The sequence below is a fragment of the Phyllostomus discolor genome, chromosome 9 (assembly GCF_004126475.2).
Source record: "Phyllostomus discolor isolate MPI-MPIP mPhyDis1 chromosome 9, mPhyDis1.pri.v3, whole genome shotgun sequence".
In the NCBI taxonomy this organism is placed as follows: Eukaryota; Metazoa; Chordata; class Mammalia; order Chiroptera; family Phyllostomidae; genus Phyllostomus; species Phyllostomus discolor.
Window position 1 is genome coordinate 83,513,777 of NC_040911.2, and position 15,593 is coordinate 83,529,369.

Genomic DNA, 15,593 nt, shown 5'->3' on the forward strand with positions numbered 1-15,593 from the left:
CTGGGGAAAACAATTACCAGGTTTGGAAGGCCCTACCCCAAGACTTCTCCCACCCCTGCCCCTTGTGAACACAGAAGAATCTAATGACCCAGCCCTTGAAAAACAAACATTTGTGTTTATTAACCAAAGGAAGGGGAGCCAGGGCAGTGCGGACTCCTACCGGTTCCTCCTGTAGTCCACCCATCTCGACCAGGCAGCCCAGGCCTGGAAGGAACAGTGGCTAGACCACTCTTCCCTGCCCCCACCCCAGGGTGAGTTCCCAGGGAACCGGGGCCCACGGAGTAAGGAAGAGGAAGTCAGCAAAGGATAGAGGCCAAGGAAGGAAGAACGAAACAGAGCCACTGGGTACACAGGCCCGGTGGAGATGCTCAGTCCTCACTCTCAGCGAGGAGGGCCAAGTGCCCCAAACCCAGGAGAGGAACCAAGCAGAGATACAGTCGTGTCAAAACCCCTACATGTGAGGAATGAGGGGTGGTCCCAGGTCAAGAAGCAGCTCTCTCCAGGGTCAGTCCTTGCTCGATGGATGCTGGCCCAGCCTCCGAGCCTTTGCCTCTAGACCAAGTTCACAAGACGCAGCAGTCTCTGGTCTATCCCAAGCCAGGGAAAGGGGGCAGGAGAGGGCAAGGGGCCACTTGCCTAAGATCTGTCCTGTGCCGAATGCCGAGTCCAGTGGAGGCCTATCCCTCCACCGCTGGAGTCTCCCGCGCTTGACGCAACCCGTACAGCCACTTGATCACCCGGGCATTGCGCTCAACCACCGACACGCCGTAGGGGACGCGCTCCACAGCCCGCTCCTCAACAGTGGCAGAGCTGCGGTGGGAGCAGCCCCCCTCGGAGCTGCCTGGCCCAGCACTGGGCCCAGCCAGAGACACTATGTCTGAGCTGGCCCTCGCCAGGTGGGCCACACCCAACCCCCGTGCCTCCTCTGGATCCAGGCCGCAGAAGTTAAAAAATCGCTCCAGGTCAGCTGCTGCCCGTGAGAAGCACTCACTCAGGTCTGACTTGGAGCGTTGCAAACCTGGGGGCCGAGCTGGACTGGAAGCAGCAGTGCCTGGTGATGGGCAGGGCTGGGCAGGTGAGGTCGGCAGGGGACGGACGTCTACTCGGCGGACTGCAGTAGTACTGGGCGGTGGGCGCGGGGGCGTAGCTGGAGGGTCCTGGCGGGCTCCCTCTGCCCGTCCAGGAGTAAGGCTAGCCTCGGCAGGGGACACGGGGCTATCACACAAGTCAATGAGGTTGCTAAGGATGTCCAGGTCCAGTTGGGGCCGGCGGCCGGGGCCAGGCAAGGCTCGGCGGCTAGAAGTGAGCACAGTGCGGCGAGTCCCTGGGCTGAAAAGCGGCTGCTTGGACAGCAGGGGCTGCACAGGTTCCTGGCGGGTATTGGCCACATGCAGGCTCTTGACGTACTTGGCCTTGTCAGCCTCCAGGCGCTCCACAGCACTAGGTTTCCGGGCTCCACCATCCACTGGCCTCCGAAGCAGGTAGCCGGGGACCTTGGTCCGCAGACGGAAAGGTAGAGCAGTGGTGTCGCGGGCTCCGGCAGACAGCTTGTCCACAGGCATGGCTGCTACATATTCCAAGGCCGTCTGTATGAGGAGACCGAAGAAATTAGGAGACAGCGATCCAGGCAGAAAGTTGGCAGCTGGACGCCGGCAACGACTGCAGGAGAGGAAAGAAAAAGAAAGGCTGAGCACGTTCAGACAAAGGCTCCGCAAAGACTGGAAGAGACTACAGACGCTTCCCATTTAAAGTGAAGGCCACGCCCCTGGTTCACAGGGACCAATAAGAAGGCAGAAATCCGCAGCTGGGGGTTTTTGTGGCTCCACCCACACCCCCGCCCCCCTCCGAGGGCCAGGCGGCCCAGCTGAGGCTGAGGGAGAAAAGGTGCCAAAGAAAAAGACAGGAGCAGTCTAAGCAGAAAAGACAGAACAAGGCACACTTTAAAAGAAGCAAAGTGGGCTCTAAGCCGTGTGCTGGGAACCAGCCAGCTCAACCTCAGCGGGTGCTCTTAACTCCATTTTGCAGATGGGGAAACGGAAGCCAAGGGAGGTAACCAACTTGATTAAGCTAATTCAGCAAGTTGGTGGCTCTACTCCTTGCCTCCAAGCAAGGAGGCGCTGGCACAAGAGTTTTGGGATTAGATGACCAAGAGAGAGGGCTCCAACTCAATCTGGACTGCCCACAGGGAGCCTGGTAACTCCCGCAACCCTCACCCACCTAGGCAGGAAGCTGCCCTGTGCCATTCACCCGCCTAGACATGCCAGGCCCCAGGCACAGTAGGAGAGCTGGTGGGGGAGGAGTGGAGAAAATGCCACCCCCATCCCAGTGGAGTGCAGACATCATCCGCTTCCAGTATAGGACTCCAGTGCCAGCCCTAGGGTGATCCATGAACGCCCACCACAGGGAAACGTCAGCCCCAAGCTATGTTGCTCCAAGAGGGGCTGGAAATGCCGAAGATCACACAGCCCTCCATCTGCCAGCAGCCACAGCATGGGCACCCACAGGCAGGAGTGCCCACACCTGCAGGCACGAGTGTCCACATAATCACCCAGGCATTACAACTTGGTGTGCCGGTCATCAGGCCATCCCTGCCCTTCTTCCAAAGAAGGGCTGGGGCCACAAAGTGACCCCGAAGCCTCCCTGGAGATGGGCCAGAAGAAAACCTGTAGACCAAGTCCTGAACTTTCTCATCCACTAATGGGGGTGGGGGGACTCTGTCTGTGTGACAGCCAAGAGGACTTGTAGTTCAAGCCATCTAGGGCTATGTTGTCTATTCAATAGCCACTAGCCACAACCATAGCTTTACACTTATCTTTTTAAATTTTTATTTATTTGTTTTTAGAGAGAGGGGAAGGGAGAGACAAAGACAGGGAGCGAAACACTGATATGTGAAAGACACATCAATCGGCTGCCTCCCACACACCCGCAACAGGGGACCCGGCCTGCAACACAGGCATGTGACCAAGACCAGGGGTAGGTCTGGTGACCCCTCAGTTCCCAGGCCAATGCTCAGTCCTCCGAGCAATACCAGCTAGGGCAAATTCAAATTAAATAAAGACTTACAATTCAGTTCCCGAATCACACTAGCCACATCTCAAGGGCTCACCCACTGTGTCTAGTGGTCACGACAATGGACAGCACAGAGTGGAGCACTGCCGTCCTTAGCAGAAAGCTGTGTCGGCCAGCCCCACGTAGACAGCCAGAGCTCCAGCAGAGAGAGTCTAGATTGAGCTGGGGAGGCAGGGGTTTCTACTATGTGCCAAATGCTCGACACCATTCTCGCCTTTCATCCTCCAACAAGCCAGTGAGATGGGTCCTTGTCACCTCATTTTATAGATGAAGAAACTGAGACTCAGAGAAGTGACCCACCTAGGTCCCAGGGCAGATAAATGAGACCCAATTCACATGAAGCAGAATTCCTTTTTCTTGTATGGTTACGGTAGTTTTACTCTGTCATTCCCATGCCTCCAAAATATCAAGTCCATGAGGGCATGGGGGCACCTGCTCTGTTCACTGCGTCTGTTTCAAGATATTGATCTTGACCTAATAGGTATTGTAAACAGTCTTATCGACATGAAATGCCTGTGGGAGCCAAACGTGACTGGGCAGACCAGGTATAAACGAAGAGGGGCGCACCCAGTCTGCTGCAGGTGATGGGTCCAAGGTGGCAAGTGAAGGGTATTCTAGGAAGCTGGAAATTCAGAAGTGCGGGGAAACTCTAGATTCTTACATGTTAGCATATTCATTAATAATAATAATAACTATTATTATCATTATTGTTTTTAAAACATTGCATGTGCAGAACAAACAAAGCAGGTTTGCAAATGCGCCTGCTGCCACCTGCCCTTCCATCTGGCCCCTAGCCCCAGTTTGAGGCCTTTGCCACCATGGAAAGTTGAGAAAAGAACCTTGGGGCCTGTTGGCCCAGAGCCAGAGCTGCTCCCAAGGAGAAGGGATGGAGTGAGTGGAAAAGGAAGGCTGCCCCACTCAAGGCAGACTCCAGTAGACCTCAAGAGGGAAGGGTCTGATAGGAAAGGCAGCCTTGCTGAGCAGGGTGGAAGTAGCTAGATTCTGCCCCACCTCCAGGTGGCCACTTCCCAAACCAGTCCAACCCGTCCGCAACGGTGGATTCCCCAGCACTACCCCACTATCGGGGAAACAGGGAAGGAGGAGGTCAGATAGGTAAGGGCAGATGCTTCGCACATCACCGCTGGGGCCCCTACCCGCTCTGGCCAGACCTGCTGGCCCCAGGGTCTCCCAGGAACAGATGCAAAGAACCATGTTCCTTGGAGCCACTGGCTCGCCTGCCTGGGGTTTGGCCACCCACCCGTTGTGAGCTTTGGGCAAGCAGCCGCACCTTACAGACTCCATTTCCTTATCTGCCAAATGCAGTTAAAAATAGACCTCCCTGAGCCTCCAGGTCACTGTGAGGATGGAGAGAGAAAACAGGTAAAGGACATTCTTCAGCATCTGTCCAAAAAAGGTGGCTCTCCACGAACAGGACTCCTTGTTTTTCTTAGGACTTTGACCCAACTCCACAGACCATCCCCCCCTCCCTCTTCACAGGGGTCTCTAAGCCGGCTCCGGAAGGGCCACGGACGAGGGGGCACAGGTTAGAGGCTAATCCGCCAGCTGATCTAAACAAGCCCCATTTCACAGGTGGGCAAACGGAAGTGCGGTGGCTCCTGCTAGTTGAAGCCAGGGGTCCCAGTCCCCGGGTGGGACTCATCCTCCCTGAGTCTCCTCTCATCACCCACGGATTTCACGGACTCCAAATGCTACGCACAAATGAACCCAAACGCGCCAGCCCAGCCCCTTCTTGCTGGCATACATCCCCAACTGGCTTCCCTGAAGGCAGCCTCAGGAGAGAGGGAGTAGGAGCAGCTAGGATTCCGGTCTGGCTTCTACCCTTCCCTACGTCAGGGCAATCTTGGGAACTCCCAGCGACGGAGAATAACCGAGCGGTGCTGCGCGCTGACTCTGGCCGCGCTGGTTGCCCCTCTCTGAGCCCGGGTTGGCCGGGCTCTTAAATGAGGGGGCTGACGGTACGGTTTCTGTGGTCTCCATTTAGGACGGAAGGTGAACCCCTGCCCAGTCCCGACTTCCCGAGGGCTGCTGGATCGCCCCCTGCCCCGACCCTCCTCCTCCAGCCCAGATCCGCACATACCTGGCTGCGCCCGCGCCGCTACGCTGGGCTCCACCGGCCCAGCCCACCTGGGGTTCAGGTAACACGCGTTTGCGCAACTTCCGGTGACCGGCAGTAGGCAGGTGAACCCGCCGACCCAGGTGTTACCCGAAAAGAGTGAACGGAAGCCCGGCAGCGGCCAGAACCCGAGCCCAGACGCGCTCGGCAGTGGGCTCGGCGCCAGGACCTGGTCCCAGCCGCCCAGTGCGCACTGCAGGAAGTTCTTCCGCGAGCCGGGCACGCCCACTCCACAGCGGCACTGGCCCAAAGCTCAGGCCTGGCCTCAAATTCAGGCCTGGCCTATGGAGTTCCCGTGGCCCACTCCGGCCAGCGTTCCCACCGTGGAGATAGAAACACTGAGCGCTCCTCCCCAAAGCCACAATGCCGGCCAGGTTATGCTCATTGTGTGTCAGGCATGAGAAAGTGCTTTTCCTGGTAGCAATGAACCCATTTTAATCTTCCCCACATCTCCTACGAGGTGAGCTCTAGCATTATCCCCCTTGACTAATGGAATACAGTGGCTGGGACAGGCTGACTCAGTTGCCCAAAGTCACCCTGAGGCGTCCAACCTGGGCACTTTTCCTCCAGACCAAACCCTGATGCCACCTGTTTCTAGCTGTGTCCCTGAGCAGGCTGCTGGACCCCTCAGGCCCTCCACTGTAACAACTGAGTGGAGAGTCCCACCTTCCAGGCCAGGTCAGCATGAGTTCTTAGGGCCTGAGCATGCCTACAGAAGCTCTGAGCAAGCTGTAAACATTAAACAACAGCAATAATAGGAATAACAATAACCACAATATTTGGGTGCCAGGTATTGTACTTATTTAAATCTCTGGATAACCACACCCCCTTCCCCTTTTCAAGGAAGAACTATTTAATCCCACTTTCCAAGAAGAGAGACAGTAGCCCTGCTAGAAGGAAGGAGGGAGGTGACTGTCTCCCCTGCCAGCCTAAGCCCTGGTATGGCACTTTAGGTGGCACATTTGATTAGGCCACTTTCCACCAGGATCCTGGGGCCCAAAGAGAAAAGGGTCCCCAGCCTCAGACCCAGGGAGGCTGAAGAGGGGACAGTTCCAGGTCTGTGCCTGGAGAGCACCCTGACAGAACTGCGGTGCAGGGCGTGAGGGGACAGGAAGTGACACAGGGAACAGTTTTCTACCCCTGGGAGTGAGTCAGCCCTGAGCCCCCAACCCCCACCCAGCCCCAGACCCTGGGGCCTGGCTTTAGAGGGCTGAGAGAGGCAACAAGACCACTGTCCCCCACAGTGGCCTGCTAAGTCCCTGCCTGGCCCTCCACTGAGGCAGCAATGGGGTGGGGGAGGGTTCAGTTAGGCACAGATAGTAGTAAAAGCAAATCAACAATAATGATTTTCATAACAAAGTAGGTAAGAATTTTTTAAGTGCTTTCTCTGTACCTGCCACTCTTCTAAGCTCCTTGTACATGTTAATTCATTTAAGCGTCACGCCCGCCTGTGGAATAGGTACTGCTAGTATGACTATTTTACAGTTGAGAAAACCGAGGCACAGACAGAGAGGTGGGGCCACTTGCCAGAAATCACAAAGCTGGTAAATGGCAGAGCCAGGATTCAAACCCAGCTGTGGGTCTTGGGGGAGAAGAGGGACAAGAGGTTTCCAGTATTGGGCTTTGGCCACTTATCAAGGGAACCCAGGAAGAGAAGCTGTCTTAGGCTATGGTTCTGGGTCTCAGTTTCCTTAGCTAACAAATAGGGGCAATAATAGAAATGTTTCCCAACAGAAATCAGATCTCATCACTGCTCTGCTTAAACCTCCCTGTGGCCCCCCATCATCTCAGAAGAAAATCCAGACTCCCCACTCGGCCCTCAGCCCTCCCAGGTCCAGTCCTCGCCCTCCTTCCCCACCTCACAGCCAGCCCTTTCTGCTCCAGTCCTACGGCCCTCCCAGCTGTTCCAGAACTCACCGCGGTCTTTCCTGCCTCCGGGCCTTTGTTCCACCTACTCCCTGCCTGGAACCTCTTCCCTCATCTCTTCAAGGTCCCATTGGAATGTCCCCTCCTCAGAGAGAACTTCCTGACCGCTCTGAGGCTCCCACAGACTCTCTCACCTGGTCTTTTCCCTCCCAAGCATTCACTGCGCCTGGTTAGTTTAGACACTCATTTAACTGTCACTTACCTGTGTCCCATTTCCTGCACTGGGCTGGAGCTCCATCACACTCTTCTGTGCTGTCTTCCTCCATGGACCAAACACCGGAGGAAACACGGTCTTGTCACTGACCAATTGGCAAGACTGGAACCAGTCTACCTCGAAGGCCAAGGCTACTCAGCACCAAGCCTCCTCCCAACCCCTGCCCCTGCCCCAGGCCTTCCCCCACCTGCCCCAGTCCTCCTCCAGCCTCAAGTAACCCCCCTCCGAGGTGGGGTCTGGCCACTTCTAGCTGAGCCGTGTTCTGTTCTCCACACACCACATCCAAACCTCTGCACACACTGGGTCTGCTGCCTGCAGTGCCCGTTTCCACTCCACCTCCCTAGCCACCTCTGTAGCACGGACTCTGGGACCAGCCTGCCTGGGTTCAAATCCCAGCTCCACTGGTGATCAGCTATGCAACTTCCCCATGCCTCGGTGTCCTCAAATGTAAAACAGGACTCTTAACAGTGTCTCCCTCCCAGCATGAGGCCTGTGCATGATAAATGCCACCAAAGTGTGAGCTGTGGTAACTAATAAACCAACCAGATGCTCCAGTGCCCAGCTCCCGCTTGAGGCTTTCGTCAGCTCAGAATGTTAACCCAGTTCTGTCAGAGGTTGTAAATCTAAGGCCGCAGTCACATGAATAGACAGTTTTCCAATGAAGGTATACAAACAGACAATAAGCCCATGAAAAGATGCTCGACATCACTAATCATTAGGAAAATGTAAATCAAAACCACAATGAGAAACCATGCCACATTCATTCAGATGGCTATTATCCAAAAACAAAAATAACAACAACAAAAAAACAAATAACCCTCCCCCCACAAAATAAATAACTGGTGAGGATGTGGAGAAATGAGAACCCTTGTGCACTGTTGGGAACATAAATGGTGCAGCCACTGTGGAAGGTGTGGCAGCTAGGCAAAATTTTTAAGTGGAATTACCAAAGGATCCAACCATTCCACTTCTCAGGGCACACGCAAAAGAACTGAAAGCGGGGAATGGAACCGATACACGCACGCCCGTGTTCAGGGTAGCATTGGCACAACAGCCACCAGGTGGAAGCAACCAAGGGACTATTACTGGATTAAACAAAATGTGATATACACACGCAATGGAACATTATTCGGCCTTAAAAAGGAAGGAAATCCTGACACAGGCTATAACATACATGAACCTTGAAGACATTATGCCAGGTGCAATAAGCAGGCACAAAGAGACAAATATCATGTGATTCCAATGATATGAGCACTTAGAGTAGTCAAATTCATAAAGACACACGGTAGGATGGTGGCTGCCGGGGCAAGAAGGGAGGAGAAGGAGGAGCTGGTATTCAGCGAGCACACAATTTCCATTTGGGAAGATGAAACAGTTCTGGAGACGGACGGCGGTGATAGTCACACAACGATGTGAAGGTGCTTAATGCCACTGAACTGTGTACTTAAAAATGGTTAACATGGTCGACTTTATCTTAAAATATTTTACAAGAAGGAAAAGAGAGTGCCGAGTCTGGAGCCAGGCTTCGCCGATTTGAATTGCAGCTCCAGGTGACCTGTGCAAGTCACCAAGCCCCTCTTGTGCTGTTTCACTTTGTGAGGTGGGAGTAATAACAGTGGGAACTCTCTTACACCGGAGTATTGAGGAAGTCAAATGAGTTCATATTTTTAAAGTACTTAGCACACGGTGAGCGCTCAGGAGCTGTTAGTGATTTTCATTCTTGGCTGAAGGGGCAGGAAGTAAGATTTCTGATGTTTACAATTCCCGTGACATTCTGTAACCCCACCTCTATCCCTTCTTTCCACCTGCTTATCTCCTTTTCTTCTGTAGAAGCCCAACCCAAATTTGGGTGGAGGCAGGGAGGCCCTCACCTGCCCCAGAGGAGGATCAGGAAGGCTCCAAGCAGCAGGGAGGGGGCTGGATAGGAGCGGAGCTCCAGCTCAATTTCAGCCCAGCTGTCAGGGTCAGAAACACCCCAGAGAGCTGGGCATCCCCCAGGGCCACACCAGGCCTCGCGCTATTTCTGCAGTCTCCCTAGATGCCCGTGCCCTGGCCTGCCTGGCGTCAGCCTTGCACAAACCTTAGGAAGGCAGAGGTGAGCAGGCCTTGGGCAGGATGTGGGGGCAGTCCCCTAAGGTGGTGACCTTCTATGTGGCCACTGAAGGCTCGCCTCCACCACCTAAATTCCCTGTGCCTCCACGCACACCTGAGGTTGCAAAGTGGGGACAAAGGGGCTCTGCAGTGGAGACAACGTGAGAGATGCCACTGCAAAAAGCCTTAGGGAAGGGCCTGGCACACAGGCTGGGGAAGGTGGGGGTCACGGCAGACCCACAGCCAAGCCCACATTCTGTCCTGAATTGCCCTCTGCCCAGACCTGAGCTCATCCATCATGGCTTCTTATCTTGGATCAGAGATGTGAAGAAACTTGCCCGAAGTCACACCACAAGCCAGTGACAGATCACGTACAGGCTACTGGTCTTTTGATTAAATATATAATCTAACATATAGACATGTAACTTTTCAACCAGGTCAGATATGCACAAGGCTCAATTCAAGAGTTCTAAAAGGGAATGTAGTAAAAATAAACTCCCTCCCACTCCTGTCCCCAGCCACCCAAGTATAACCAGACAGTGGTGTCCTTCCTGGGAAATTTGAGGCAGATACAAGCAATAATGGGCATACAGTCTTTCTTTTTTTTTACATTAAGGGCAACACTGTGTGTACTGTTTTCACCTTGTTCTTTTTATTCAATATTGTATGTTGTTCTTAATAATATGTTATTGATATATTATTAATTATAATGCTGTTAATGTGCTTAATAATTTACGTTGTTGACTAACATATGTTGCGCCACCTCAGTGCATATAGAGCCCATCAGCCCCTACTGACACCACTTAACCGTGTCCAGTCCCTCCCTGTTACACACCCCCGTGCAGCAAAACTGCACCTACCTTGCCTTGCCCGGAAGTGGGAGTGCTGGATTGGGGGGCGCACTTGTAATCGTGACAGACATGGAGTGACTGTGCTCCACAGAGGCCATATGAGTTATCTTCCGCCAGCAGAACACACCACAAATGGTCCAGAAATGTCAGCTTTAATTACTTGGGTCACAGAGGTTTTGGACACCCCTTAACTGTGCACTGGAGGTGAGTACCTCACTCACCCCCTCCTAACCCCGTCCTTTCATCACATTCCAGCTGAGGAAGATAATAAACTCACTACAAAGTGAAACATACAGGACATCAGATGGGGCAAATGCTACTGAAAAAAAATGGACAAGGCGGGGGGCAGGGCACATGAAGTCAATAAATATTTGTTGAAAGCATGAATGAAAGACTTGTTTTCTTCTGAGTTCCCAGAGCTCCTCTCCCCAGAGCCAGGAGGAGAGCTGGGAGGAGGGAAGATAACTTCCCTTGGAGAAATTTAAGACTCTCAGATGCCTCGATTCTAAGACTGAAGGCAGAACGACTGGGAGCCAACCCCAGCGGTGCAGAGTGTGACTGTGTAACTTTAGGCAAGGGGCTTATCTTGTTAGAACCTCCATTTCTCCAACTGCAAAAAGGAACCAACAATAGCAACCTGAGGGCGGGAGGCAGGGGCGGGGAGGCGGTGGTTTGCCAAGAGGCAAAACATAGTCTAGGTCAGAAGCTAGCTCACCAGGAAGAGTCCTGGCCCCACTCCCAACTCTAAAGTCTCTGGAGGCTCTAGTGACTAGTGGCTTCCGTTGAGGGACAGCCTCTATCCTTTCCCCCAATCCTGGCCCGATTCCCAAGAGCCCAACAGTGACTCCAGGGTCTGAGCACCTGTTGCCCACCCGGCATCTAGCCCAGAAATGTCAGTTCCACCCGATACCCCTAGAGCGGCCTGCTGAGAGGAACAGCACTGTAATTCAGAGCCCAGGGGGCAAAAGGACCAAGTCCAACTCCTAGCGTGCTGGAGAAGACAGGTGCCCAGAAGAGGCACGCAGAGATGATGTGGGAAGGGGCAGAAGGGATCTGCCAGAACTCCACGGGCCATGTCCCTGCTGCTCAGAGGCTGGAAAAGTGACCACCAGTTGCCCCTCTCAAGGCAAATCTAGATGCAGCCAGGCTAGAGACGGCTAGAGGCAGAAAGACCTTAACTGGATTCTGTGCCAGACCTCGCCGGGTTATGACACTTGCCTCTCTGTGCTTCAGCATTGTCATCTGTGAAATGGGGTATCACCGCCTCCCGACAGTTATGACGCGGGGAAGACACAAGCCGTAGGCTTTTGTTGAATGGAGCCCCCCCATACCCGAGCTCGCGCCCCAGACCACCTGCGCCCTCACCTGGAGCCCACCCTAGGTGAGTCCCGGGACTTGAAGTTCGGGCCGTTGTGAGGCTGACAGCTCCAACGCGGGTCTGGAATGGCTACGCCGAACGCCAATGGGGGTGGGGGGGCAACTGTTCCTGAGGACCCACAGGGACCTCTTCGGAGCTGTCCTCCGCACCCAGGGTTGAGCCGCAGGACCAGAGTGTCCCCACTGCAAGGCAAGTCCCGGTGCGCAGAGGAAAAGGAAGTGAGCATGCCTTTCCCCCACCACTACCCCCCATCACGGAAATGGTTTGCCCCGGACATCCTGATTGGTTCTTTGCTTCCGTTCGAACGCCGCGCCGCCCTAGTTGCCAGGCGACCGTTTAACTTTGGTTCCGAGGGTGAGCGCCAAGGCTCAGAAACCCAACCCGCCCCTTCACGCTGGCTGCCTTATCACGAATCCCAAGTTGCTCATTGTGGGCCTCCAGTTGGATGAGGCACTATTTAGGGTCCAGGGGCTGGGTCCTAGTCCCGACTTTGCAGCTAACTTGCTGTTTGAGCTCGGGCAAGTTCCTTTCCTTCTCTGTTCTCCTAACAGCACAACAAATGAGTGAGTTCATTTTAACATATGTGCAAACCCAGCAGTCTTGAAATTTACTGAGGAAATGACCAAAGATAGGAGCAAAGATTAATAATATAGCCCAGCATTATTTATCATAGCAAAATAATGGAAATAACATCACCCTCAGTGCTCAACCACAGGGGATTGGTTATACAAATCCACTCTGTGGAAAAGCTGCATTTATTGAGTTTTTACATGCCTGATAGCTTTACATGGCATGACTCTCGCCAATGCTCATGGCATAACCTTTTAGATGGGTACCTTTAATTATCCCCACTGAGTGATGAGGAATATTATGCAGTAATTAAAAATGATGTAGTTAAAAGATATTTAAAATGTGGGGGAAATGCTAAGAAAGTTAGTTTTTAAAAAGGATGTTTCAAAGCACTCTGCACAACATAAATATGTATTAAATACATAATCATAGCATCACAGGTATAGATGCATAATCATTTATAATAACAGTAGCTAATTTTTTCCTTGTGCTTTTATGGATTTTTCAAATTTCCAACATTTCCAAGCATGTTAAGGAAAAATCATTTTTAAGAGGATTAGAATAAGTTAACTCAAAGGCTCTTGGAGATGAGGAAATTTCATAGCTGTGAGTCACTGAGTCTAGGGCATTGCTCAATTTAGAACCAGCCTGTTTTTTATTCCAGCCAGTGTCTTTCAAGTTCTTGGATTGGATTGCCAATGACTGAGCACTTACCATGTGCAAACCTTGGGTAGATAAGGGAGGGAAATAATAATATACCGATGAGCAGGGGCTGGAGCAGGGGTGGAGGGATTGAGAAAAAAAAAAAAAGAAGAAAGATATACTGATGATGTAATATAGAATTGTATTTGAAAGCTATATAATTTTACAAACCAATGTCACCCCAATAAAGTCCATTTAAAACAAATGAATAGGTCTATGCCAGTAGCTAACAATGATTGGGCATCATGGCACAGGCACCTACCCAATCAGAACAGATCCTGTTGGAAACAGGGATCTGGCTATACATGTGAGGACGAGCTAAATGTCAGACCTGGCACACACTTCACCCTCCTCCTCAGGATTGTGCTTTGTGGCCTTACATACATTTTCTCATTTGGTGTTATTTCCATCTAAGGAGACAGACTCTATTCTTTCTGTTTTATACACGAGAAAAACAGAGGTTTGTCTGCATCCAGCAGGAGCCCTTTCAGCTGCTTTGTTATATCCCCGTGTGCGTGTGCAAGACCCATTTGGCAGGAGCCACGAGGAAAGGCGAGGAGGGGCTCGGGATCCTAAACGACAGAGAACACCGAGCAGGGGCAGATCCCAGCTTTGTACTTTCTGAGACAAATACAATTTAGGGAGACTTGTTTAATAAAAGAGCTACAAAATTACAAATGTAAAATTAGGTAATAAAGTGATCATTTGGTTAGATAAAAGAAACCACAACAAATGATAAGTTCTACAAACATTCCAAAACCCACAAAAATAGCGTCACTTTTATGGATTACCTCCATAATACTTTCCACAGACAAGGAAGACCACTCACATGTATGGAGACAAACCCTCTGACTTGGGCTTTCATGGCACAGGCCTACCTGAGTCAGCTCAGTGTGCTGGGTGGGGGTAGTCCTTGGAGCAGCTCCTATACCAGCTCAGTTGGTAACAATTTATTCCCAAAAGTGACGGGAAACAACATAGATGAAACCACTAAACCCAAACAAAATGTCGAGGTCCTCTTAGCCAGATCCCCAAAATGCAAACACTCCTCCGATGTCATCTGCCACAAGGGGAAGTAAGAGTGAAAGGAGATGTTGGTTTTAGCAGAGTGAGGTTAAAATGCCTCGATTTGGCAGATTTTACAAAAGCATATGACCATGTGAACACACTGCGAGGGTGCCTCCCAGACCTCAGCTTCCCCACTTTAAGGTCGGGAATGATGACAATGGTGTGGTGGTCAGATTCCTCTCCAAGGCCGACACACCTGCCATCAGGGATGGGCAAATACTTGAGATGCCTCGGTAAAGGTCTGCCGGCCCTGTCATCTCCAAAGCTTGCCTCTGGCCTGCATGCCCTGGGGCTTAAAACAAATAAAACAACATAAAAATGCTGAGCCTCATTTCTGACATTCTCAGAAAGTCAGAGCGTGAGGCAAACAGAGGGCAGAAGGCACCTCCCGGGGACTCCAAGTGAGGCCTCACAAAGAGAGATCATCTGGGCACATTCAGATTCCAGATCTCTCAGCCTCTTCACCTGCCAACAGCGTATTGGTGATGCCCTCTATCTTCAAGGATTTGTTAAGTACCTGGTGCTGACTTAAGTACCTGGTGCCGAATTAGAGAGATTGAAAGCATCCCAATCCTTTCATTCCCTGACCATGGAGGGGTGGGGAGGGAGAGCCCATAAAAACAAGGTGGACGAGCTGTCATTAGTGTGCCCAGACCAGAGGGAGCTGGAGGATCCTTACGACCTTATGCTGACCCAGCGCACGAGCAACAATAACATCCCGTCTGCAGACGGGCCAGAAGCGGTTTCCCCGCCTCCTCCAGCACCCGGACCTTGGCAGTGCTTTCAGCACTCAGCTCGAAACCAAGATGAAATCAGCCTTACATGTCAGTTCCCTATCTTCTGTGCACCCCAAGGCTGTATTTTGTTTTGTTTCATTTGATGTAAAAGGGTGTTCCCTCTATACGTATTGGCTTGCATCTGAGCTTTTCTGGAAGGACCCACCAGAAACTAGTCCCAGTGGGGGCTACTGGGCTGACTAGGGAACAGGGAAAGAAGAAAAGCTTTTTAGAAGATACTTTTTATACCTTTTTGATTCTGTACCTTATAAATGTATTACCTGTTGTGGTAAAGATGGTGGTGCAGGCAGACATGGCTCGCCCCTTCACACAGGCATATCAAAATTACAACCAAAACATAGAACAACCATCACCCAGAACTGTCAGAAAATTAGTTGAATGGAAGTCTGACAACTATGGAATTAAAGACACCACATCTATCCAGACTGGTAGGAGGGGCGTAGATGCGGAATGGACTGGTCTCTCACCCATGTGTGGTAGATAAAAATTTGGGAGGGATATCTTGGGAGTAAGGAGTCCCAGCACCACCACCCCCAGCCCCCAACTGCCCCCTCCCCCAGCCTACTACGGTTCCAGTGCCAGGAAGATAAATCCCCACAACTTCTGGCTGCAAAAACCAGTGGGGATTGAGTCATTGGAAAAAACTTCTAGAGTCCCAAGCAGTTCCTCTTAAAAAACCCACACATGGACTCACCTACTCAGACTCACTCCCTCTGAGCTCCAGCACCAGAGTAGCAGCTTGAAATGCACCAGCAGCATACTGGGAGAAACTGAAGTGTCTGGCATCAAGGCG

General features: G+C 52.0%; 1 protein-coding gene across 2 annotated transcripts; it reads right to left on the minus strand.

The window, feature by feature from the left end:
• Positions 1-95: 95 nt before the first annotated feature.
• Positions 96-11,888, minus strand: FAM110A (family with sequence similarity 110 member A). 2 transcript variants are annotated; one of them, XM_028524110.2, is made up of 2 exons: positions 11,651-11,888; positions 96-1,659 (listed from the first exon to the last, which is right to left on the minus strand). In XM_028524110.2, exon 2 carries the CDS (start codon positions 1,560-1,562, stop codon positions 678-680), a length of 885 nt encoding a protein of 294 aa, XP_028379911.1. In that variant the 5' UTR covers positions 1,563-1,659; positions 11,651-11,888; the 3' UTR covers positions 96-677. The 2 variants fall into 2 exon arrangements, with proteins under 2 accessions (XP_028379911.1, XP_028379910.1); XM_028524109.2 differs by lacking the exon at positions 11,651-11,888 and adding an exon at positions 5,168-5,417.
• Positions 11,889-15,593: the final 3,705 nt, after the last annotated feature.

Bases quoted from the DNA above. Each gene is read 5' to 3' on its own strand.
- FAM110A (XM_028524110.2), bottom strand. From the start codon at position 1,562: ATGCCTGTGGACAAGCTGTCTGCCGGAGCCCGCGACACCACTGCTCTA.